This window comes from Procambarus clarkii, chromosome 15 (genome assembly GCF_040958095.1).
Source record: "Procambarus clarkii isolate CNS0578487 chromosome 15, FALCON_Pclarkii_2.0, whole genome shotgun sequence".
Taxonomy (NCBI): Eukaryota; Metazoa; Arthropoda; class Malacostraca; order Decapoda; family Cambaridae; genus Procambarus; species Procambarus clarkii.
In genome coordinates, this window is record NC_091164.1 from 4,427,960 (window position 1) to 4,455,854 (window position 27,895).

The 27,895-nt window shown below is 37.7% G+C and overlaps 1 protein-coding gene across 33 annotated transcripts in view; it reads left to right on the forward strand.

Annotated features, from left to right (window-relative positions):
- syd (JNK-interacting protein syd) overlaps window positions 1–27,895 on the forward strand; it is a 122,779-nt gene that overhangs the window by 40,027 nt on the left and 54,857 nt on the right. For 9 of the 33 annotated variants that reach the window (XR_011228535.1, XR_011228541.1, XR_011228537.1 and 6 more), the window contains 11 exons: window positions 2,455–2,575; window positions 2,832–3,024; window positions 12,427–12,565; window positions 13,205–13,298; window positions 16,751–16,898; window positions 17,706–17,797; window positions 22,664–22,699; window positions 24,369–24,410; window positions 25,824–25,841; window positions 26,125–26,182; window positions 26,527–26,583. Coding sequence is in view for 3 of the 33 variants with exons in the window: in XM_069324906.1 (XP_069181007.1) it covers window positions 2,455–2,575; window positions 2,832–3,024; window positions 12,427–12,565; window positions 13,205–13,298; window positions 16,751–16,898; window positions 17,706–17,797; window positions 22,664–22,699; window positions 24,369–24,410; window positions 25,824–25,841; window positions 26,125–26,182; window positions 26,527–26,583 (998 nt within the window). In the remaining 30 variants the exon portion in view is untranslated. The remainder of the gene's footprint in view (window positions 1–2,454; window positions 2,576–2,831; window positions 3,025–12,426; window positions 12,566–13,204; window positions 13,299–16,750; window positions 16,899–17,705; window positions 17,798–22,663; window positions 22,700–24,368; window positions 24,411–25,823; window positions 25,842–26,124; window positions 26,183–26,526; window positions 26,584–27,895) is intronic. The other 24 variants (XR_006772980.2, XR_011228554.1, XM_045743892.2 and 21 more) reach the window with 16 other exon arrangements.

Sequence of the window (27,895 nt, forward strand, 5' to 3'; positions counted from 1 at the left end):
GTGTGTGTGTGTGTGTGTGTGTGTGTGTGTGTGTGTGTGTGTGTGTGTTTGCTGCCTGGTGAGGTGAATGCCGCTCAATTGAATTATTGCAATACTTGATGCATGTCGTTGGTTAGGAATGATTTTGGAGGTCATTTGCGGGTTGTGTGTGGGTCTTGGCACTCCTTGTTAGGTGGTGGCAGTGGAGACGATGTTGGTGGTGATTGGTGTTGGTGGTGCACTTAGGATGTGTGTGTGTGGGAAGAGTGGGGCGTGTGTGTGTGTGTGGGAGGAGTGGGGCGTGTGTGTGTGTGTGGGAGGAGTGGGGCGTATGTGTGTGTGTGTGTGTGGGAGGAGTGGGGGGCGTGTGTGTGTGTGGGAGGAGCGGGGGGCGTGTGTGTGGGAGTAGCGGGGGGGGGGGGGGGGGTGTGTGGGAGGAGTTTGTGTAGGAGCGGGGGGGGGGGGGGCGGATGTGTGGGAGGAGCGGGGGCGCGCGTGTGTGTGGGAGAAGGGGGGGGGAAGAAGGGGGGCGCGCGCGTGTGTGGAAGGAGCTTGGGGGGGGGGAGCGGGTGTGGGAGGAGAGGGTTGAAGGAACCTTCACGCTGAGCACACTTACAAAACATATATTAGTCAATCCTAGAGTGCTTATCTATCGCTGCTTGCATAACAGAGGCAAAGGAAATGAGGTTTGTGTACATGAGAGGTGTGGGTGTATGGGGGTTGGGATGGGAAAGGGCACCACCTATTGGAAGGGATTCCTCTTATCTACAACCCCAGTCCAGTTCAGTCGAGTCTAGTCTAGTCTAGTCTAGTCTAGTCTAGTCCTAACCCAACCCTTACCCAACCCTTACCCAATCCTAACCCAACCCATCCCAACTCTAGCCTAAACTAATCTAATGTTGTTCTGTAGATTCTAACCTATTGTATAGTATACAGTTTTGACAAAATGAGCTTTCTTGAACCAATTTGACCATGCCCTTTGTTGAACATATACTGTATGTTATGTAAGGATGTTTGTTCTGCTAAACAAATGAGTAGTGCAACTATACAGCAGGTTGGAGGGGAGACCCATCAGGTCAGTGGGGAAGACTCTGCAGGTCGGAGGTTTAAACTAGCAGGTTGGAGGGTGTTCCAGCGGATGAGAGAGCATACCCAGCAGCCCCAAGGGTGATCCGGCAGTCCCCAAGCGTGACCCCAGCAGTCCCAAGCATGACCCAGCAGTCCCAAGCGTGACCCAGCAGTCCCAAGCGTGACCCAGCAGTCCCAAGCGTGACCCAGCAGTCCCAAGCGTGACCCAGCAGTCTTCTCATTAGGGTAGTGAGAGGATTGATTTCCTTTCAGTTGACCTTGCGTTAGTTCTGAGGGTCCCTCGACCCGGTCAGAACTAACCAGGCCTCCTGGTTGGTGGGCTGGTCAACTAGGCTTTAAGAAGCAGCTTCTTGCAGCCAGACATATGAATCACACCCCAGTTGATCATGTATCCTTTGGGAGGTGTTAATCAAGTTCGCTTTTGAACACCACGATAAGTAGTTTAGGGAATCACCACTCATCTTCTTAGAGAGTAAACAACAAAAAAAGAGGGAAGAAGGGAAGGGATAGGAGTACAGAACAATGAATGGAAAGAGGGGAGAGAAAGAAGGGGAGTGGAATATGGTGGGTGGAGGAATGAGAGAGGGGAGAATGTAGGAGTGAGTGAGAGCAGGGGGTTTGGGAGGGACGGTAAGAGAAGGGGGGGGAAAAGGAGAGGATGAAGTGAGGTTTGCTGCCCAGGAAAGTTAGGTGGTTCACAGTACCTTGAGGTTACCTTGTACCTTGAGGTTACCTTGAGGTACTGTACTGTATATTTCATTACCATGGCTTGAGAGTTATTACTCATACCTATATTGTTAATAGCTATGAAGATTTGATTAGCAGAGTATATAGCCTATAAATGTAATTATAGTTACAACAGGTAATAATATACAGTATTGCACTAACCAGACAGTACATACATCATATAATAACATAATACCTGTATGATCATTTGAACTTGTTCACGGATTTGGCAACTTGACAAAACTCCCCACAGGTCTATTAATTTATTGAAAGAAAAAATCACAGGTACAGTATTTCTGGGTGTGAGCACGTACTATGATTGGTTGTATTTATACAATTATAATACAAATTATGTCTTAAACACAATGCCCTCTTTTTAAAGAACTTGGTCAATATTTCCTTTTTTTTTTAAATTAATAAAATATATAATACGTTATCATAATATTTTTTTAGTGGCATAGCTAGAAAGAGCAAGTGTTTTGGCTGCCTTGCGACCCTCCGTAGGGATAGGGCTGATAAAATGGTGTAGCAGTCAAATGGTTAATGCAGACAGTCTTCACTGTCATTATTATGATTGGTAACCAAAGTCTGTTGCTTCCCACATAGCTCTTTTTAAGTGTTCGTATAGTTCATGTAGTGAACTTGTGTACTTTTTTTCAGAAACTACTGGAGCTGGAGGATGGCATGGAAGAGGAGAAGAAGCAGTGCCAGTCCCGCGTGGAGACACTCGAGTCCATTGTGCGCATGTTTGAGCTCAAAAACAGAAATGCTACCGACCATGGTAAGGCTCCCCTTCGCTATATCATTTTCCTCCTTTTCTTTTTGATATGTGCAATGCATTTATTTCATGATGTAAACTACTGTATAACAGTAAATGAATTAATTTTTTTTTTTAGTATGGCATACTAAATGAAGTTTTTTCAGAAAACCATGCAAGTTAAATTTTCTGTAATTAACATTAGAAAAGAGAACATTAACAAAAGAGAAATAATATTTTTAGAATTTGATTCATACAGTTATTTATTTTGAACCTGTAGCGAATCGGATGGAAGATAAGTCGGAAGAAATGAAAAAGGAATATACAAAACTCCACGATCGCTACACTGAGCTATTCAAGACTCACATGGACTACATGGAGCGCACCAAAATACTCATGGGCACTGACCGACTTGACCAGCTGGGAACCTCCAGAGGCAGGATCTCTGGGTTTACTTTAGGCAATCTCAACAGGTTAGTAACCTCGGGATATAACATAGACGTGCATGCATAGTAGTGAATATATATATACAGTATATATGGATAAAATTTAAGTGAAAGTAGTGTTATTGATTAGGGCTGTGAATTCTTTTTTTGTGTGTGTGTGTGTGAGAGAGAGAGAAATCGAAGCATTTATCGTTACGGAATTTTTCATTTAAAATTAGATTTTAATTTATTTATAGTTGATTAGAGTTTTGCACCATCTCGTTCAGTTATGGTGTGCTAAGCCTGAAGGCTGTCGGCTGACTTTCATATGCATGAGCTATGTCAGTATCCAACCCATCCTCATATTAAAATCAAACGTACTGTGAAATATCTGTATCATTAAGTTTATGTATCAAATTGGAGGCCTATATACAGTACCATGGCTTGTATTACAATACTGGTACATACCATGTACCAGTATTGCACATAACACAGTTTGTATACTTGGCAGTTAACGACCAAGCGCTACCCTCCTTAGGTCTAGCTATGCACTAAATTTGCATTTATTTTCCCGTGGATAATATCAGGCATAGCACGTGTTTCTTTCAAAAGATTCAAAAGTGTATGTAAACTCTTGTTTAACAAATGTTCATACTCGTGCAGAGTTACATCATTTGTCGTGCTGATTATTGTACAGTGTAATGTACTTTATACGATATTATGGTTAATAACTTGATACTTGTATGCATATCTTAATTATCCAGTGTGTGTATTGTGTAGATGAAATATGGGGATGGGTTGCAGTAAGCTACATTTTAATTTTGTCTGCAAATGAATAATTTCACATGTCTTTATTGTATTTTATTTTAAATGTCATAAATTTTTTTAAGTTTTCGCGTGTCATTTTAGTGCTTGTGTGTCAAGCTAACACCAAGTTTGCACATATATACTCTACAATATTGTTCACCCGCATACATATATACAGTACTGTATATTACATGTATACAATACTGTATGTTACTTGTATACAGTACTGTATATTGCATGTATACAGGTACTTTACTGTATATTATATTTACAAAGCACTGCATACGACATTCAGATATTTAAACTTTTGACTTGTGTCATTTTGATGTGCCTGTTCTTTTGAACTGGTGGCTGCTATCCGACATAAACGTACATGACACAGTGTGCGTCAAGGAGTCTCTTTCTTTGACTCACAACTTTTCTTTTCTAAGAAAATTAAACTAAATTCTTGATTCAAGTGAAAATATTTATTTAGAACCATTCATCATCTAAATTACAGTATGTTAAATTTAGGTTTGAATTTATTTTCAAACAATTTTAAGTTATGAATTTAGAATAAAGTAATGCAAAGTTAAGTAATATTTCAAATTTAGCTTGTGCAATTGTGTATCATAATTTTTATATGTATAAAATTGTTTTGTTATAGTTAATTATGCATCCAATAATCATTCTGTGGGCAGTGTAGAAGGGTTACAGTCCCATAATGGGCTTAGGAACTGAAACACAATGTGTCGAGCTAAGCTGGATACAGCGTGACTGAACTAGTTGAGAGTGTTTGTCAACATAAATCAGGTGGTGGTACAGGTTTCCTCAGGATACAAAGTCCACACTATGAGTGACATATATGCAGTGACTCAATGGTTTGTGGGAGCACATAACTGAATCATGTATATTAGTGGTAAACTGTTAACGGTAATAAAAATATAAAGAAAATATTGGCAAAGGTAGCGACAGTTTTAAGATTTGATGGGATCTTCCTCAGCAGATCATTATGGACTTAATACAAAAGTTTGAGTAGCTATTATCAGCTTTATCACCACACTATTTTGTGTGACATTTCAACTTGTCTGTAAGAGGAGAGTGTGTGCCTCTCTCTGTTTAGTTATTTATTGTCTATGTCTATGCTATTCATTTTGAGATCATTTATTGCAGCAGAGGCCATGGTTAAGGATATTTTTAAAGAAAACTTATGGTAAGATGTTATGCATGATTTAAGTGGTGAATGTTGCTTCACAATACTGTACATGGGGTGGCAGATGTGGTTGCTTGAAGCTCGGGGTATTTTACACTGGTTTTTTCACATAGAACTTTATTTATATTTTTCTGTGTGTCTACCTTTTGTATACAGTACAGTATTTCTTGACCTTGTGCACAGTGCTTCATCACACATTACTGGGAAAACTGCTTCTTTTACCTTATTATTCCAGTGCTATCGTGTGTGTATTCTTTTTTATAGAGGATCGGGGGAAAACGTACTGTACAGTACTGTATATACTAATTAATAAATACATATACACATACATATACATCGAGTACTGTACCACCTCTGGTTGTGTTTGTAGGGACCCTCGACCTCAAAGAAGACAACATGTAGCATCCCTGGGGAGCCTTGTGGGGCATCCACATATACTCACATATTGTCTTCTCTTACCACCCCCTATATATATATTGTGTATTTTGTCATTTTATTTTATTTAAAACTTCATTACACAAAATGGGTTACAACATTGGTTACATGCAAGGTACAAGGCTAGTTGTCCCAGGTTGTTGAATTCTTACAGCTCCTCAGATGGCGGGCACGAACCATGGATGCAGTGTGCGTTTCCCTCTCAATATTGCCACCCTAAGGCACTGGAAGAGAAAACTAGTGGCTCTAGGGTCTCTTAGTTGTTTCAATTAGCTTAGAATCCAGCTCCTTAAAAAAACTAGCAGGACATACGTGCATACACACACACACGCGCGCACATACTCAGCACACTCATACTCACACACATGCACACTCGCACGCGGGTGATCTCGCACTGATGATGTTCATCATCTACATAAATGATCTACCAGATGGAATACAGAATTATATGAACACGTTTGCTGATGATGCTAAGATAATAGGAAGAATAAGAAACTTATATGATTGTCATGCCCTTCAAGAAGACCTGGATAAAATAAGTATATGGAGCACTACTTGGCAAAGGGAATTTAATGTTAATAAATGCCATGTTATGGAATGTGGAATAGGAGAACATAGACCCTACACAACCTATAAATTATGTGAGAAATCTTTAAAGAATTCTGATAAAGAAAGAGATCTAAGGGTGGTACTATGTAGAAAACTATCACCTGAAGACCACATAAAGAACGTTGTGGGAGGACCCTATGCTATGCTTTCTAACTTCAGAATTGCTTTTAAATACATGGATGGCGAAATACTAAAGAAATTGTTTACGACTTTTGTTAGGCCAAAGCTAGAATATGCAGCGGTTGTGTGGTGCCCATATCTTAAGAAGCACATCAACAAACTGGAAAAGGTGCAAAGACATGCTACTAAGTGGCTCTCAGAACTGAAAGGCAAGAGCTACGAGGAGAGGTTAGAGCCACTAAATATGCCAAAACTAGAAGACAGAAGAAAAAGAGGTGATATGATCACTACATACAAAATAGTAACAGGAATTGATAAAATTGATAGGGAAGATTTCCTGAGACCTGAAACTTCAAGAGCAAGAGGTCATCGATTTAAACTAACTAAACACAGATGCCGAAGAAATATAAGAAAATTCACTTTTGCAAACAGAGTTGTAGACGGAACAAGTTAGGTGAGAAGGTGGTGGAGGCCAAGTCCATCAGTAGTTTCAAAGTTTTATATGACAAAGAGTGCTGGGAATGCGGGACACCATGAGCGTAGCTCTCATCCTGTAACTACACTTAGGTAATTACACACACTCACACACACAATGGCCTTCCGGCTGAGTTGATAGCGCTCAGGAGTTGTAGTCCTAAGGGCTCGGGTTCGATTGTGAGGCTTGAGTGAGCAGAAAGTATCCCTCTTAACTTTGTTTAAACACACATACACACACACACTGTTTTATTTTTGTGGTCTCTTGTCTTGTGTCATGGACTCAGTTATTCAATCTCTAACTTGAGACATTCACTATATTTTTTTTAGCATTTAGGAAATTTGGTGGAATAACTGGGAGCAGCATACAAGTCCTATAATTATAGTTAGAGATTTTAGTATTTGACTTTCATGTAATCCAACATTTGACTCCTGCTGTTTTGACTGGCTCTATTGCAATTATTCCTTTTGCTAAAAACAATGGATTAATTTGAGGTAAGAATTTTATTACATGGAATGAATGGATAAAACAAAAGAGCCTGGCCATTGATGTAAATGTTAACACCTTTTTTTTTTTTTAAACTTATTCATCTTAATCATCATTTTCCCATCTACAGTACTATATAGTACAGTATGTGGAAAATGTTTTCTTCCATTATTATCTAAGAATTCTTTAGAGATCTAATTTTTGTTAATTATACTGCATTTGCCTTTTTTTATTTTTTTGGGAAGGCATTAAATTTGAAATCATAATACAGTACTGTGAAATTTATTTTTTGTTCTTGTTTCAGGGATTTTAAACATTCTACTTCTTTCAACTTGATTTGATTTTGTTTATAATGTCAAGGAATTTCTGAGTTATTTCCACTCATTTGCTTCCCAAGTGAGGATCCTGTTGATTCTTAGTTAGGATTCCATGCAGTCATTATGGTCAACATTCAGCAGTAATACTGCAGGGAACTTTCCAAACTCTCCCCACTGATTTATACTGATGTTAGGGAGACATGGGAGGATACTCAGCCCTGCTTAGAATATAGCTTAAGAGTACATTTGTACAAAATACAAATCAGTTAGACACACAGAGGATACTGTAACTTCATCCAATCATTTTAATCATCCAATCATTATAATCACAAAGTTCAGATACTCACAGAAGACATGTTTTTTGCACACAAGACATTTTATTGAATAGTTCTGGTCTCCATCTATCCATTCAACCTGCTGCAGGGACTAGTTAAGATAGAATATGAGGAACTTGGTTGTGGTTCTGGTGCTGCCACCTGGTGGGGATTGAGGACCATGCCCTAGTTGGTTACTATTCAGTAGTTAGCTAGGGTTGTGCTTGGCAGTGTTTGTGATGCCAAGCTGCACTCAGAACTCATACACTTTCTGGCTGCATTATTTACTGGATTGGTTATTCTCCAGTTTCTCTCTGGCACCAGTATGACTCGGCTAGTTCAAACTGTCGACCTGCACTGACTGCCTCAGATCCTAATGGGTGGGGTTAATATGATCTTGCCTTAGGAAGCAAACAAGTGTACTGTTCAAAAGGTGCTTTTCATATACACCCTAGGCTTGATTTTCTGAGAGGACTCCTCAATAGTTCCCCGAGTATCTTCAAGCCATAGCTCAACAGTCCAGGCCTTCGAGACCAATCTGTCACCTACCAAAAGCCAGGTTCTGGATTTTGCTCTCACTCTATGAATGTGAAGGGAGCTTCAGGGTCAAAGGTTGACCCAAAAGTGAGGAAAAACTCATCAGAAAGCATAGGCACAACAAACCAAGTGACTGCCAGAAGGAAAGTTGGCACTGAAATGTAAATAAGGCAATTGATCTTTAGCTTCTGGAACTCCAACAGGGTGTTGACCTCTTGTTACTTATTGGACGTACCTCGACTTCACTGCCCTTATGTTGTGCTTTGGCATTTGGTGCATCACTGATGTTTTTCTGCCCAGGGTACTCAGTTCTTCCACTCGAAAGTCCACTACTCATTTTCTGCTTCTAATCATATTTCCTTTCCAGAAAAGCCTGCCGTCTTTACAAAGACATTGTTGGGAGAAAGGTAGGGATGCTATTGAAGGGCCCATCCCAGCCATCAAGCATTAAATGTAATGAAATTCCCTTTTCTGGGGGCTCTCAGTGTCTCCAGTTTCCAACCCTGTTTCCTTCATTCTAATTGGGTTAGAGGGAATTTGACACTGTCACCTTCCATGGGCAGATGGCTGGGACTCTTCGGGGATCTGAGCTGCCATCTAGTGGCAGTTGGGCATGTCACAGGGTATTTCCCTATAATCATTTGCCTTTTTTACTTCATGGTTTCTACTTTCTTACAGGCAGTAGCTTATTTTAATATTATTTTGCTTTCTGGTGAGTTTTCTCAGTTTTAGGTCGATCTCTGTTCCCTAAGCTCCCTCACCTTATAGCCAGATTCTGGCCTTGGCTTCTTGTAGGTGACAGATGAATCTCAGAGCCCCAGTGCCTTGGGCTTAAGCTTGGTAGTACCAGAGTTAAGCTTCAGGTGCTATTAGTGGGTCCACCAGATTTTCCGTGCCGATGTGTGCTTTGCCCCAAGTTATCCTAATTAATTTTGCACAGATTGCTTATCCTTCAAGAGACATCTGTGGAGATACCTTTCGAGGCTGACTTAATATTATTTTTCTGCCTTTCTGCTGGTTAAGCATGATGGAATAAGCAACTTTTAACTGTGTTATATCAAAATCCTCAGTTAGTGGCTGCTTGTGTGGCAAAACTATCTTTTATCAGCAGTTAACAATCAGAAAAAGAAAAATACAGTACAGTTTAAGAATTTTTTTCTGTCAAAAGTCAAATAAGGAACCTATTCTATTATTATTATTATTACTGTATAAATACAAGCTGTACTATTATTATTATTATAAAACAATTATATTTTTTTGCATTAATTTTTTATATAAGTAGTTGATAGTATCTATGATTATTATTATTTTATTTCAATATTTCTAGGTTTCAATTTTCTTTTAAGCAATGGCAGACAGGCTGTTTTGTATTAATTACAATGAAAGTATTGTTTAGCAATAAAAATCACAATGTAGGCAATGCTGTAGTTGGCATAAATTAATACCTAGTGGTTTAGTACTACCTGCATGCTTTCTTGGTTTCAACTCCTGCTTGTCAGAGAGATTTTATTATTATTATTATTATTATTTTCTACCACAGACGTGGCCACACATTTACAATGCTAACCAGCATATATACATTTTATTCTGTCCTCCATGGACATGGTTAGAGATGTGTAGTCGTTAGTAGCCATTATATTTTATGAATGTGAGAAAGCGCGTGCGTAATAAATGCCAATTATTACTGTACGTATTTAAGTGCGTTGCAAGACACAAGGGATCCTGTAGTACAGTGGTCTTCAGTCTTGACTCAACAACTGAGGATCCTGAGGTCATTACTCAGGCGGAGCAGAAATGTTTGGTCATGTTTCTTTTCATCTGATGCTTCTGTTCACGCAGCAGTAAATAGGTGTCTGGGAGCTAAGTGACTGTGATGATATATGTTCAGGCTTCCTGTCCCTGACAATGGTAATTCATGTATGTACTATGACATGAAAACAATAACAGTCTTTGGAGATGAGTTAATGTATAAATTATATAAAGCTGCTACAGTTTTTAAGCTGTACTTGCCTGCCCTCTTGCCAACAAATATAAATTTACATGATTTTTTTATACCTATAATTACAAAATGGCAACAAGTTAATATATAATGAAATTGTCATTAGGTGTCCTTTTGTTTCAAATTTGTTATTCAGTATGTGCATATAATTGTGCTGATTAAGTTTACTTCATTTGACAATATCAAAAAGATTGTTCATAATTTTTTATATTATTATTCAGCTCAGTGGATCAGTTTAATTTCTTCATTATAATTCTTTATAATAATAATGTTTAATTTAGTTATGGTAAATTTGGACACATACTTACTTTCAAATTATTTATCTAAACTTAAGCATTACTTTGAACTTTTGGTTTAAACTCAGGAGCCATTACTTCCTACATTTGATGTCGACTACAGCATTACCTTCAACATTTTGCTTGCACGGTATCTGAATTGTCGTGGTTCTATTCCCAAGCAGAATGAGACATTTGAGAATCTTTCTTGCACTTGATGCCTGTGCAGGTAACAAAACAAGCAATGAAAGTGTTAATATTTGTGTCTGCCTGTTTAGGTCTTCCTACAATAACCTACATTCATCTTCAGTCTCTACCCTTTTTCATTGGCTTTCCATATTCTATATTGTCATAAATGATCCTATCTTGCCTAGATTTCTAAATGCTGTACTTATTTTCATTAATTTTCCATATGCTGCAGATGTTAATGTGTATGTGTATTTCCTTGGGTTATTAATAGGGTAGGTTAATTTCACAAATTTCCTCTGGTTAGGGCAGGTGTCTGGGGTTCACCAGAATGTGGGTTCAAGTTACTCCGTTGCCTCAAAATGATTTTCATTTCCTCTGGTGTTAATGCTTTTATGATGATCACTCCAAGGCTCTCTTTCTATTTTTTTCTGCAACTGCATCCTCAATTTTTTGTACTGTCCTTCTGGCCTCCTTTCTCCACATGCAAACTTCATTACCTTGCACGTAATAGCACTGAATTCTACTAGTTATACATCTGTCTAAACCTATAAGTTTCTATGGTTGTTCTGTAGAATTCACACTCTTCTTCAGTCCTTACACATTTCAGCAGTTTTCCCATTATCTACAAACATTAAAAAGCTGCATCTTGCTTCATCCAACAGGTCAATTATTGCATTTAAATCACATACAGCTGGGGCCCAAGAGCTGGGTCTTGTAAGACTCTGCTTACCACTTCCCCTCCATGGAAATATTTCCCCTCTCACTATGAGATTACTGTAAATATAAGCAAAGTATTAGGGTTTAGGGTGATGGGTAGATGGCCAGCATCGCGAGAAGGGAGAGTAGAGGAATACGTAGACGGAAGGTTCCACAAGAGCACAAGGGAAAGAGTAATTTTAAATAGGGCTGCGTGGAAGCATGAGAGTTAGGGATGGATAAAGATACGAGGTGATAGCTTGTAGTGAACAGTTGCATGAGTTTTAACAGTTTGCAGTTAAATTCCCAAATACAAATTTAACCAGTTATGAAGTTTTTTTTAACATTCTGTCTAATTTAAGTGCAATATTGTTATACGGTTTCTGGTTTAATTTATGACCAATTATCTGCTTAAATATTGGTAAATGGTTGGGGTATATAGGCATGTTGACTATTCGATCATTTTGCAGCTACCCTCATGCTTAAATTGCTTAAATTTAGGCTGAGTTTAAGCCAAGGAGGGAATGTTTACTATTAATCTAATTAGTTCATTAATTGACAGTATATTTTCAGAATAAGAGGTGTGTGTGTGGGTGTGTTTATTTTGTATGTATACAGGAGTATATATACACTGTATTCACTATACTGTATTTTTAATGGCTGTGTAGTTTCTTATGGAAGCCCTCCAAAGCCCTCCAAGTGCACACAATCTGCATTTAGGGTGACTGTAAACTGTGTTGTACAGTTGCATCCTTCTATTGCCAGTTGTAGTGACTTCTTATTTTGCTCCTTTTATATGAGCTTTTCACTTGGGTACAATTACACTTTGATGTGTTTTATTGCATACTGGTAATGTAGATGTAAACCAAAATGCATGGGTGTTGTATTTTTGCAAGCAGTTGGGATTTGTGTGTTTGGGGCTTGCATTGCACCCTGGGGTATCACTGTGGCATGCTGTAGCAATCCTTCTAATGAAGCCCTCTTGTCCGTGACCGGCAGTATTCCTTTCAGGTCATCGGGGCCGGTTTCCTTTGGCTTCAGCTCGCTAGATCCTAATAAATCTATAACTTCTCCGGTGGACATGAGCGGGTCGGCGAATGGCACCGTACAAATCACATCCCTCAGAAATGAATTGCAGGTAAATAAATCGTTGTTGCATTCAATTCATTTGTGATCACATTGGATTTATATTAGGCTCTAGGGTTGAGCATGATGAGAACATGACCTCATCATGGGTGGTGATGAATAGCTTGTATAATATTCATGTAACTGTGAATAGCTTTGTCATATGAGAATCTCGGAGTAAAATACCTTATTCATATTAGTTTGGAGAGTGCCAATTGTATATGAAAGGAATTGTCATAAATATGTTAATTATTGTTATCACACAGCATTTTGTGATAGTTGTAGGACTGTTTTTTCTTGAATTGAAGAGACCTTTGTTAAAAAAAATGGTAATTATTTATTCTAATGTAATTACAAAATTCAGTATCTTTTCAAGTATATTGAAGAAAGAGAGTTTGCTGGTTTTAATGATTTATATTTCTTCAAGTTTGTGCTGTATAGGTATTATACTGTATTTAGTATTCAAATTTAATTTAGTTATATCATTGCAGTACTTAAATTAACATTTGTGATGTTTATCACATACCCCATAGTAAACATTTTTTTCATCTACAGTAATAGTAAACACAGATGAAGCTGTGCGTCAAACCCGCAAATTGTAGAATGAAATATGTTTGCCTGCGCAGGTCACTATAATGGTTGTACTTTTCAGGAGGCACAAGTTGGTCCCGACACACCAGTCGTACACACAGACAAAGGTCAGCTGACGGACACAATTGAACAGGCTGATCGGGAGACGGCCACAAGTATGAGCAATGCAGGCAACCCTGGTTATCTTGCCCAGCTCACACCTACACTAGCTTAAACCCATACGCTTTGCAAAAAAAAAAAAAAAGAAAAGAAACTAATCAATTTATATATACAGTATATATTTTTTTGATAGCTTTATCTAGTGAGAAATGGCTTTTCAGTAGATATCTTTTTGCCTGTGCTCAAAGTATGCCAAAAGAAATCTCAATAGTGATAATGTAGCAAAAAAACCTCGTAGGTGTTGGCAAGAGCAAGCATTGGGGGTTACGTACTTACTGGATGTATTTTTGGATTTTTAAAATGAAACTTTTATTTTCAAGTCATTGCCATATGATACAATTTATTTTTAATGCACTTCTTTTTTCCCCTGTATTTAAAAAGAGTTTAATTGCACATGTGCTTGTTGTTTAGTTCCCTTATTTTGCTTGTATTTTAATATGAGTTGAGTCTGCAAAACATGTAACGGTTTAATGTGATACCTTCCAGTAATTACCCAATAATTCTTGTGCCTGCATTTTTCATGGCTGCTTTCTTAAGCTGTGCTCTTTGTTATGGATATTTATATGGACATGTGCAGGAAAGCACAAACAAACAAACAGAATTGTTGTCTGAGCACTTTGTTTTATGTTCAACACTTTTGATGCTGTAGTGTCTTCCTCTGATGTGTTGAACATTAAAGTGCTTGGCCAATTTTTAAGTTTCTTTGTGGTTTCTTGCATATATATATATATATCACACATTTAATGATTTTTGCCCACATATATTATTTTTTGACAACAAGAGAGAGAGAGATTGGATGGGTGAATAGTTGGTCAGATAAATAAACATTAATATATATATATATTAAATATACTGCAAGTATATTTATATATATATATATACAATTCATTATATATGTATGTATGAATTTTTTTTTGCGTGCAAGTTTTTAAGTTTTATGTTCTAAAAATGCTAATTATATTGCCAGTAGAATCAAAATCAAAATCAATCAAAATATTAAATATACAGAAACAAATCTAAGAATAATGAGCAATATATTGATGCATTGCTTTATTTGTGTTGATGAGGCCCTCATCAATCTTATCCGTAACAATTTCTTAGTCACATGTCCCTTCTTTTTTTTTTTCCCCAAAAATTCTGCGATTCTGAAAAATGTTTATCTTTTAACCTTGCGGGATGTTTTATTCTTTATATTCATCCGCCAGAGGGCTGAGAGCATGGTTAGGCTCTTGATTAATTCATTGTTTTAAAAAGAAAAAAGGTAAAGTACCCCTTGTCTCGCAAGTTTATAATTGCATGTCTCGCAAATAATGCCAGGCTAATGTACTGTAGTAGATATACCAGTAGCAATATCCTATGGTTCTTTGAGAATGATTATTTTGTTTATAAAATTGTACTGCTTGTGTAATGTCTGGAGATTATCTGCATATTGATTTAAGACTTTCATGACCTACCGGTACTGTATTGGGCAAAGGAGGTCACTACATTTAGTGAGTACCTCCCTTTCACACAAGATATTGAATATGGAGAAGACTTTCTACCACTTGAGCACCTGAGAACTTCAGATTAGCTGTAACTTCCTCAATTCCTCCATTGTAAACAAATATTTAAAGTACCATATTTTCTAACCAAGAAGAATTGGGGCCTTGCAATGCAGCCAGGAACCAGATCTGTTCCCAAACTCAAAAAGATTCTGTTCATTTTAAAAGCATGGGGCCCAATCATATACAGTACCATGAACAAGAGATTTTGCAATTAATCAGCAGCAGCAGGAAGGCAAAACTGAGAGAACCAGTAGAGTACATGACCATGCACCAAGAAGGTGCATGGCAAAATGCACTCGAAGCTGGAAAGAAGATGTATTACACATTACCAGTGATGGTTACCAAAGGGAAGTTGGGCCAAGGAATGGAATTCAACCCCATTCTAGTGCTGGAAGATGGGACACACACACACACACAGGGAGTACTTGTTTTTTCCTGAGGAGGAAGGAACCCTTCTTCCCAACCTCTGTGAAAAGAGGAGGAACTGAACGGCAATTGCCAGCATGAGAGACTACCATTTATTAGGGCCCTCAACAAGAGGAGGGAGAGGCAAGTCATATACTTAGTGAGCTGGAAAAAAGCCAATACAACATTTGCAGACAGGAATAAAGCAGAGCTAAAATGTTCCAGGCCTGAAGCATCATAGGTCAAAAGGATCACAAGGGATTCTGTGATATTACCATACAGTATTAACTGAGTACAGAGACTTTTACTGGTGATATGGAAGAGCTCTGACCCAAGGTTTGGCCACAGCTGCATAAGTTTAATTGCAGGGCAGATATTTGACCAAGGCTGCCACCATACTATACACACCAGAGGGAGAAAGATCTTAAAGCCAAAGCAAGAATGTTGGAGGCAGAAGAAAAAAAGGGTTAAAAAACATTATCTGTCAAGCTTCATTGAGCAGAGTGAGACCAGTGCCAAGAAATATTTTCATTGCCTATAAAATTAGGAAATAAAAGCAAATGCATTAGTCAATGCTGTCATAAGGACTTGTAAGTCCAACCCACAGTAAAGTGCACAGGAAAAGACCTGGTAACAAAAACAGCTCTTGGCTAACCCTACCCTAACCTTGTCCACACAAAGGACAGAAATGGACAAGGGAATCTCATGACAGGAATAAATTCTATATTATCAACAGACAACCTGCAGCCAAGTCAATCAGGATAGAATTTGAAGTGGTTGGGCAAGAAGGTTCTGTTTTGCCATCATCAGTTTAGCTGTCTCTTTAAGGCCAAGTTAGACTTGGAAAGGCATCCGAGTTTATGTAATGCCCTTCTCTCCATATTCTGGGCTGGATTGAGTACTCTTTAGTGTCTCCCTGGCACCAGGGACACATAGTGGGGGGGGGGGGGAACACCTTGAGAAATTCCCTACTGGAACTGTGCAAAATATTAACTAGCCTCTGACTCAGTAGGATCGTAACCAGAGGTCAGTAAGATTATGCCTTGGTACACTAGTGAGATAGCTCAGAAAGTAGAATTAAACTTTAGGTAATTTGCATAATCTGCATTGAATACTAATATTTAAGGCAATATAAATTTCTTATGCAGAGCGCTCATTTTCTACAGATTGTCAATGTACCTATATTACTTTATCCAGACAGAAGCTAATTTTACATACATTTAAAAATTTCTGGTGAGAGTACATTGATAATGGGTACATACATTATAAAAGTGTCGTGCTAGAAGTATTAGTAAAATTTCATGTGAAGACCTTGCTGAAAAATGTTATCATACTTTTTATAGTTTGAGTAGACAACAGAAAAGCATATATGATGACAAAATATTTGAGCATTAAATATTTTAAATATAAAATAGCTTGCTTTTGTATATTATTTTACCATTATCTCTAAATGCAGAATAAAATTAGACAAAGGGTTTATGGTACTTTATCATTTTCAGAAGGGGGCTGGGTGGATGGATTCACTCCAGAATCAGAAGATATGTCCTCTCCGGAAATGGAGGACCTCGAGGACATATCTATGGATACCAGCATTGGTCCTGAGGGTAGACCGCCCGGCAGAATTAAGTCAACCACTACGAAACATAAGTGAGTTTATTTGCCTCTTAAAGTCTTTTGGGGCATAAATCCTACATATCTCATCTTTAAATTTAAAGAATGTTATGTTGTATAAAAATTAATCATAAATGTAGCAAGTTCGATGACAAAATGAGTTAGCTACTCAAAGCCCAGTCGATAGAGCTTCAGCCTCCAACGCATGGGTCCATGGTTCGAGACCCTTACAGCCCAGGAGAATGGAATTAGAAACACTGTTGATTACAGTAAAAACCTAATTAATATTATTATTATTATTAGTAGTAGTAGTAGTAATCTTTGTTATTGTTTGTAAAAAAAATTTAGAATCGATCGTAAGACTTGATGAAAATGATAATATAGGAAAAATTTCATTTCATTTTAAAGGATGATTAAAATGGTTGGTGAGCATGTGATGGGGGTGAGATTATGAAAAAACAAACGTATCTGGTAAAATAGAATCTCAATAGAAAAAGGGGAACAAAATTTTAATCATGTTAAGGATTTTTTTTCTAAAGTGTTTAACTTTTTAGTGAGATGCAGAATAGGGTAAATTCTTTTGTAAATATTCATTAATGAAATGGGATTAATTTGTGGGGTGTTGATGTTTCCTCAGTAGTCAAGCTTCATGCACATATGAGTACTATTTTTGAATTGAAACTAAAGTGAAAGATCAAAAGCAAATAACTACAAGGAATTCTAAATAATGCATACTAAATGTTTTATCCAATATACTTACTTCAGACTTTTGATATATAAAATAATTTAACCTGCCGAATAACTCGCTATAATTCAATATTAAATATTATCAAATACCTACAGAGAAGAGCGAACAGGAAACACACTTTACCAAGAACTACAGTTCCAGGAACCTGATGCCTTGGCTGAAATGGATGAAGGAGCAGATATCACAGGTAGTACTCTGATGCAGTTTATAAAAACAATTAAGCGAGCCCCTTAATGTTGCATAGTGTTATTTCATAATTAATGACATTCAACAGAATGGCTTTTTTTTGTTTAGTTGTCCTTCTATAAGTCACAGTAATACATTAAATCTAATGCACAATGCCAAAGCAGTACTGGTGTAGTGAAGAGCAAATGCTGATAATGTGGCTTTAACAAATAACAATGAACCTGTGCATTTGAAACTGGAAAAGTAATGATGTTTTGGTCCATCCTAGACTATGATCAAGTTGAAACACAACAGTGGCCATGGACGGGTCAACATATCGTCACTTTTCGTGACTTAAATATGTGGGCTTAGTATTTACTAATACCTGACATTATCATTATTGTTCTTGGAGAGCATCAAGTAGCTTAGACTATTCATGGAGAAGAACAATTGTGTTCAAAATACAAGTTATTTTTTCCTTTCTATCAGGCTATATATATTATATATTCTGTATTATAATTAAGGTCACCCCGTCTTTGATTGTTGTTGATTGGAACAAATTAAAGAATTTAGTTAGTCATTTGTATCAAATTAGTAATTTGTGGGTTATGGTAGTACTGTAGATTGAATCTATTATTTTGGTCTATATTTCAAAATTATATTGCTTATATAGTGTCAGTGTGTTAAGAAAGATCTTTATAGATCATGAGAACATTCACTCACACACGCACACACCTGCTCCATCCGTTGCTTTCCTTATATCTTCGTCAGCCTCAAGGTTGGCTGCTTGAAGTTGTCTCGTGTTTGTGTGTTCAAGATGTCCTTGTGAGGATTGGATCTCAAAAGCTCATAGTTCTGGATAATTTGTGATGTTTACATTTTATAAATCTATACAGAGTAAAGTTGTTATGTTGGAGGTCACCACTCCCTTATGCCCACTTCCTTAAGGTGAGAAGACACCAGCTGGGTACTGATGAAAGGTTTCCATATGTAAATGATTTACCATTTTCTGTAACCATGACTACCGTTTACTACTACTATTACCACTGCCATTTACTACCACCATCACCACCACTACCATTTGCTACCATCGTCACCACCACTACCATTTACTACTGTACCACCATCACCACCACTACCATTTACTACCACCATTTACTACCACCATCACCACCATTTACTACCACCATCACCACCACTACCATTTACTACCACTGTCACCATCACCACCATTTACTACCACCATCACCACCACTACCATTTACTACCACCATCACCACCACTACCATTTACTACCATCACCACCACCACTACCATATACTACCACCATCACCACCACCTACTATTTACTACCACCACCAATGACTACCACTGAAAAAACTACAAGCTAATATTAATAACGTCTTTTAGCAACAGAAAGTAACATGATGTTTGTCAGTGAAAAGTTCCAGGTACTTAGGTATGGTACAAATCAAGAATGTAAATGAAATACAGGGTTCAAGACACAATCAAACCTTCTCAAAGAAAGAAAACAACATGTAAAAGATCTGGGAATTCTGATGATGTCTGATGGCCTGACATCTAGAGAACTTAACCAAGTAAATATAGCTTTTCAGCCAGGAAAATTAAAGGATGGCTTATGAGAAAGTTAAAATCCAGGGATTCCACTACAATGTGAATACTATTTAAATCACTGGTGCTGTCCCACCTTGAGTAGTGCTTGGTACTCGCTTCCCCTTTCAGAGCAGGAGAGATTTCTGAAATGGAGGGAATTCAAATAACATATGCAGCACTCATAAACATGATAAGGCACCTAAATTATTGGGACTTCCTGAAAGCTCTCGGAATGTACTTTCTGGAAAGGAAATGAGAGTGGTGTCAAATATGTACATGGAAGAATTTGCACAGTAAAATAACATACTGGAGCAAACAATACAAATAGAAATGCAGAATAGAACCAATGTGCAGTAGAGGTGCCATATACACAGTTATAGAGCACTGTATGTACATTAGAGGACCATGTCAGTTAAATACCTTCCCAACAAGCATAACGAATATTGCTGGACTTCTTAAAGAAGCAATAAGACAAGCTCTTGAAAGAAGCACCAGACCAACCAGGTTGTAGTGGATATATGGGCCTGTGGGCTGCTGCAAGCAACGGCCTATTGGACCAAGTTATTACAAGTTGAGCCTTGCCCCAGGCCGGGCTCAGGCAGTAGAAGAGAACTCTTGGAACCATCTCCAAGTAAACTCTTCTAGGTAAACAACCACCACCACCACCACCATCATTTACTACCATCACCATCACTGCCATTAACTACTATGACTGCTACCATTAACTACCACCACCACCTACACTGTTGACCACCTGCTCCATACTATACCCACTACAGCACCTTGTCGTCATTGCACCCTCTGTACTCAGTACACAACTTTTGTTATATCCTGAGTAAGATGGCCTGGGGGGGGATACCTCACATTGGCTGTAATTAAAGCTTATCTAATTTTGCTAAGTTTGCAAGCTCCCAGTGCCTGGAAAGACTAGTTCTATATTTTTTACCTATCACTCTGTCAAAGGATTGATTGTCAATTTGTGAATTGACTCTGTCAATTAATGTATTAATTGACTATTAATTAATAGAGTATTAGTTAATTAACATATTGGAAGATGTCATCTGATAGGTTTTGGCTCTAGGACATGGTTTCATGGCTAATGTTATGTTTTTGGCAAACTAAATATTTAAGCCGAATATCTGCCGAGGTTCACGCCTTTCTTCATGGATTGAAATGTGAACAGGTATATATATATTTACGTACAGAGTGTTGTCACTGTGATCACTTCAGGTCGTATTCAGTGTGATTATTAATAATCCACTTAATTGGCCACATTTTTCTCACCTTCCTAAGTATTAATGTAAATATTTCACAGATAATTCTTTAAAAACATCTGAATGTAAGACAGGAGGATTTTTTAATTAAATCATTTTAACTTTTAGAAAATTGTGGCTAACTGTATGTGAAAATCAGTTAATTTATTTGTTTGAATCATTAATGTACTGCAGGTAATTACAGTAATTATGGAAACGTGAAATATTCTGCATCTTCTGTGGTGGACACAAACAAAATTGGGTTACTCATGTGTGCTTCTTTGAATTACATATTTCAAGATGTGTTTTCCCCATTGTATTAGTGTACAATGTGGGGGAGCACTCCCTTCCTCCTGTGTACAGTCTGAGAGAACCATTCGTTCTTATTACTTCTCTATATTGTCTGTCCAAGTGATTGGGCACCATTTCCTCACTTCTTTCTTGATATCCCAGCTCCTTGTTCTCCTATCCCTTCTATGTGTTGTATAGTCATATTGGCTTAGTGATTTCTCCCCCATAATTATCTTCTCTTTATGGGCTGTGTCATTACTAAGCACTTGTTTGGAGAGTTTTATTAATGGTTTAGAATACACATAGTTTCATTATTCTGTTTTACCTTAACTCTTAAATGATAAGACATGGGCAGTTATATGTATTTGTGTTTCTTTACTATCAAATAACTGTGCAATTGTTTATAATACTTTGTCATGTGATTTGTCTTAAGCTTACCAAACCTCTGTCATCATTTCTTGGGGTAGGTTGCTTTATTAATCATTGTCAGGAGGTGGTTTTTGCCACAAGGAAGAAGAATGTGTCTTAATTGCCGTATAAGATTTCTACTTCATTGAGTCACGGTTGGTGGGTTTTGTGTAACCTACTGTTAATACCAATAGCTTTGTCATCTTTCACATAACTCCTCTCACATTTAAAAGTGATGGATCTTAAAGTTGGAAGAGTAGCACTTGCCCTAAGGTTAGGGGGCAGCCTTGCACAGGTAACCTTGGTTTCTTGGGCACACAGGAGACAATCCTGACCATATCTCACTATACAAAGGAAACAGGTATCTGCTGCAAAATTATTAGTTCTCTAAAGTATTTACATGCTTGTGTAGCCATTGTCAAACAGATTGTTTTCATGTGATATTACATAATATGTTAAGATTTAGTAAAACATTTGATTAAAAATCATTTGAATAGTATTACTTAATATTTTCTAATTGAAAGGTTATCATTCCACAAAGCTGAGTGAACAGCATAGAACATAAATTAGAATTTAAAAATGTTTTTTAATATGAATGGTAGCTGTGTGCAAAGTTCTGTTTGTTTTGCCACTCATTTTGCAACTGGATCATATGAGAAATAGTTGCATAGGTCTTGAAAAAACAAGGACTATTTTGTGTGTTTAAAGTTGTAGTTTTCCTCACTGACGATTGAAATAATCTTTGTGCATTCAGTTTACCAATCTGGGACTAATATCAAAATTTGAATATTTTGGGGATGAGTCTGCTAGCATAATCATTTGTCATTGCGTAATATTTTATGGGTTATTCTCTCTTATGGCTCTTTTTAGAACTTGCGGTTGAGTCATGTAAATTCGTTTTTAAATATCTAAGCTACCAGTCATCACCATGCCATGGTTTGGGATGGACTGTGAAATAAATCTTGAAGGTTTGAGATGGTGGTGTGGCAGTCACAAGTGTGCATGTACTATTGCTGCTGTCAAAAATGAATTACGTAATAAAATGCAGTATATGCGTCATCCAAGATGTATACAGTGAGCATAATACAAATGTTTAAGTAGAGGAGGGAACTGTTAACTTATTTTTGGCAAGGGTGGTGTGAACCACCATTTATTGAAATGGTTGTTTCACAAATAAACCAAATGGTGGCAGACTAGGTGTTCTACTCCTATAATTGCTACCTGAAAATTAATTTGATTTCACTAATTAAAAGAAAGGTATGTTTGTGACCCGTAAAATCAATTAACTTCCATTCTTTGTTTGAAATCCTCGGACACATCAGGTGGCTGGGTGCACCCAGGAGAATATGCATCGTCTGGTTGGTATTGCGCACATCAGTTTGTTACTATAGTACTGTAGCTTGCATCCGAGGACCTGTAGTTTATCGCATGTTAGGGATTCACATGCATGAACAAGGTCATTGTTATCACATGATCCTACTGCAGTACTGTATATCACATTAAGATTTAGTATAGTATCTAGTGCCTATTTCAGCCAATCACAGTTATGTGGTAGTCTTGAACTTCATGGTTTAAAGTTTTTTAAGCTATGAATTAATTAGAGATCTGTTATAGTACATATATGAAAGATATTGGTGTAACAGGTCCTACATAAATTCTGCATCGATGTACAATGCTAAATTATGTCTGGCATTCGTGGCTTAGATATAGTGCTGCCGTAGAATTTCGTCTTAAGCATTTTACTTCACACTGGATATTGTTAAGCTACAGTACATTGTTATAGGTAAAGTAAAATAGAAATTGAGCCTCAATTCTTCTAAATATCCTTAGTCACACCGCCCTTGTTTTTTTAATCGCTCTGCTATACGGTATTTGATTAGTAACAGGCTATTACAGGTCAGTTGATAGAAGGTCTAAACTTAGGTGTAGTTGGTATATAATTTTCCTTGACTTGGGAGGAAAGTGAAGAGTAAAAAGAGATGCATGCTTTTAGGTGCTTGTAGCATCCTGTTGAGCTGCAGAATACAACATGGGTGCTTGTAGCATCCTGTTGAGCTGCAGAATACAACATGGGTGCTTGTAGCATCCTGTTGAGCTGCAGAATACAACATGGGTGCTTGTAGCATCCTGTTGAGCTGCAGAATACAACATGGTTGCTTGTAGCATCCTGTTGAGCTGCAGAATACAACATGGGTGCTTGTAGCATCCTGTTGAGCTGCAGAATACAACATGGGTGCTTGTAGCATCCTGTTGAATTGCAGGCTACAACAAGGGTACTTGTAGCATCCTGTTGAGCTGCAGAATACAACATGGGTACTTGTAGCATCCTGTTGAGCTGCAGAATACAACATGAGTGCTTGTAGCATCCTGTTGAGCTGCAGGCTACAACACAGGTGCTTGCAGCATCCTGCTGAGTGGCAGGGTGCAGCAAGGGTGCTTGCAGCATCCTGCTGAGTGGCAGGCTGCAGCAAGGGTGCTTGCAGCATCCTGCTGAGTGGCAGGCTGCAGCAAGGGTGCTTGCAGCATCCTGCTGAGTGGCAGGCTGCAGCAAGGGTGCTTGCAGCATCCTGCTGAGTGGCAGGCTGCAGCAAGGGTGCTTGCAGCATCCTGCTGAGTGGCAGGCTGCAGCAAGGGTGCTTGCAGCATCCTGCTGAGTGGCAGGCTGCAGCAAGGGTGCTTGCAGCATCCTGCTGAGTGGCAGGCTGCAGCAAGGGTGCTTGCAGCATCCTGCTGAGTGACAGGCTTCAATATAGAGTACATGTTTCTTATTTTCATTTTTATGTGCAGTTTACCTGACAGTTTTCTAAGCTCTTCTTTTCCAGCAAAGTTATATTTGTTTTGCATGGCTTTTTTACTCATGCTAGTTGTTACATTCTTGTTCCTCCTGTGCTATGGTTCTTGACTGCGGTCACTTACCATACACTCCGCACACGTCTGGCCGCACAACAACCTGATGTTTGACACGTGCACATGACCCTTGGGTGTACGTTTGCACATCACTGACGAATGGTGCTGTGCACACGACAGACAGTGGGAGTGAGGAAGGTGGGAACTCTCCCACGTACTCGGGTATGACAAGTGTGCCTTACTGCTTTGCCTGCAAGAAATTGGCGATGGAGAAAAAAAAAAATGAGTCGAGTTTATTAATTTGGAAGACTAGGAATCATGTAAATAATATTCCTTCAGTTTACTGTAATGTTTATTATATTATTAGATTTGGCTCCTTTTTTTTCCCCTGATGCCACTTTCTAAGCTTTGATAGTACTGTAGCTAGATTCTCATTAAACATAATGGGGAATTTGTAACTTTTATGTGAACCAGAGATTATTTAAATAAAACCTAAATATTCTCTTGTTCCTGGTAATTATTTGATTCATATATCACTAATATTAATGTATTTACAAAAAATGTAGTTGGTTTTTACTTGAAAGGTTCTCAAAAGTTACTTTTTTCTCTGTAATTACAATATTATGAAAAGAATAGGTTATTATGGACATTAATTTATAATGGGTATAATCCCCCCCCACCCCCACCCCACATGTACTGTACATAGAATATCTCATGATTATACTGATGGCACATCAACAGTATTATGGGCCCTTGTTTTCCATATAGCTGATAGTATATTTTTGAGTCACAGCATGCAAGTCTGTTTTGAGACAAGAAGGGATTTATCTTGACTATATTTAAGGGGAAGAATGTTAGCATTGGCCAAGGCACCAATGATCAAGGATTTAGAATCAAGCATGCAGGTTGCTCCTTCTCTGCATGCATTGGGCCATAGTTATTGAATTAAGGGACTAAGGCTGGCCCATGTGTCATTCGTGCTATTATGCCTTTAATGAGTGTTGATTGATGCGTTGACAAACACTACTACTTTATTTTTTATGTTGATAAGCCATAAATATACTGTACTTTATTGTATAAAATGAAGGTCAAATTAAAGAAAAGTTACAAAATGAGTGGAGCTCGCATCTAAAGGTTTAACTCTTAAAGTTCCCGCTTGACAGTTTCAAGATGAGATTCATTGTAGTTAAGGGAATTAGCTTTCTTAGTAGTAAGATAGGATTATTTGGCACTGACAATGAATTGGTCAGTAATTTGTGAGTTAATAACCATATATTTGTATTTATTAATAGTAATATGTGTTCATATATTATCTGAGTTTATAATTCAGAAATTATAAGTCATTGCTCAAGATATTACATTTAGATTTACTTACCATATAGTCTAAGAGCTCACAAATTAGTAATCATTAAGCTTAGATTTGAGCTTGTCACAATGAGTCTCAGGATATGTTTGATTTAACCTGGCTGTAAGCAGAGCATGAGAGCTTTGTGTTTTGTCTGTGTGAGTTGTGAGAACTAACACACGTGTGGTTTTCCTCCCTCGTTTACCCCACCTCATCACCTTCTCTGCATCACCAACAACACTGCACCTTAAATGGCCCAAATATGGACGCGGATCATTTTACGACAACAGTCACAGACAACTTCTTTGGTAAGGCAAAATTTCCCTTTGGTTTGTCAAGTTTCTCAAAATAAAATCTACAAAATTAGATAATGAAAATAGTAGCTATATTGTTTGTGTAATTAATACCTATTTTTGTCTCGACATTTTGTGATCATCGGTCCCCTAACTGTTTTAACTTTGCCATCCAGAATGTTGTCTTAAAAACACAACCTCACTAGTGATTAATAGATGATACTTCCATTTTAGAAATACAGTCAAATAATCAAGCTAAAGTTGTATGTATTTATAAACTATCATGTGTTATTTGCAGGAATGGGTAAAGAAGTGGAAAACCTTATCATGGAGAATAATGAGCTGTTAGCTACAAAGTAAGTCAAATGTGTAGTGCTTCAGTTTGATGTACCTTGACCCCCTGATGGTTTGATGCACCTTGTCTCGTCTCACCCTTGCTTGATCCTAAATCATCACTGTTCATTACCTCAGACACGCACGTGTCGGAGATAACTGCCGTTCATCCTGTAAACGTTCCTTTCCACCGCAGCCTGAGACACAAGTAAATAGAGATCAAACTAGACATGCTTTGTGGTAAACACATAAATGGTTTCATAAAGACTGCTTTGGCTCCCTTGCATATCATGGTATATAAAGTTATAACATTGCCGCCCCCTTTTAGTGGCTGGTTGAGACACTCACTGAATGTTTTGTTTTGCAGGAATGCCCTAAACATTGTGAAAGATGACCTTATTGCCAAAGTAGATGAACTAACAAGGTAAAGTGTTTAGTGTTTTATATCCTAATGGTTTGATATTAATTACAAATAAACCTCATTTCAGGAATTTCCATTTTAAAAGTATAATTGCAGAGTTAATGAAAAGCTATTGCACGATGGTGTTTTCCAGCACTATATGAAGATGTAGGTTAAGAGTGTTAACATAGTTACTCCACTAAAGTGCATCGTATAGTCTCTCCAACTCAGAAATAAGTGTTGGCTCCGACTTGGTCAGTTGGCACAAAATGTAGTTTTGAATGAAGCAACATTTGTTGTTATATAATATCGTTCACCAGTTTGTAAGTTGTCATTTAATATCTGATGTATGAAAGAAGCATTTAACAGAGAGCAAGATGCTTTTCTGTCATGTGAACAAGGTTTGCTAGTAAAGTAACTTGACAGCCACCTGCTCCTATTATGCCAAAGTAGATATCCAACTGCTAGGTGTATCCAAACAGTAAGATCAACTTGTATAACAAAGTTTGCTAGAAAAGGCACTTGATAACCAGTGCCTCCTATTATGCCACAGTAGTCATCCTAATGCTAGGTATAGCAAAAGGCTAGTGTCACATAAAATAAGTAAAACAATTTTGTTTAACCCCTTCAGTACAACGATTGTCAATGGTGCCATTGGCTGTGAAAAAAATCAATTATATATATATATATATATATATATATATATATATATATATATATATGTATATATATATATATATATATATATATATATATATATATATATATATATATATATAATAAATAAATAAATAAATAAATATATAAATAAATAAATAAACAAACTGACAACTCCACACCCCAGAAGGATTCGAACCCAGACAGCCAGGAGCACCATGCACCTTGGTGTACCTGGTACCTTAATTAAGTACCTGGTAAAATGTTGGGAGTTGTGAGACTATTTATCCAACATCCAACAGCTGCATTTGTGGTGGTCAACTTGGGCATAGATATTTCATCGAATCACCTCACTTGGTGGGGGCCACGTGAGCAACACAAATTCATATTTGTGTTGGTCACGTGGCCCCATTTGGTTTGCTCACATGGAGCTGCCTCATGTGGGCAGTAGGCCTTCTGCAGTGTCCTTTATTCTTATGTTTTTATATTTTTACTGATTGAGTACTGCATATAGGCCTGTTCAAGGGGCAGATCAAAGGAAGTGTCTTGCAACCCGCTCCCTTGCAACTATTGTGTCTGGGAACATCACCCGCAAAATGATTCAGACATTGGCATAAAGACCAAATTATGATTTGACATAATCCCAGGCCTCTGGTAGATGATAACTTCATCGAATAGC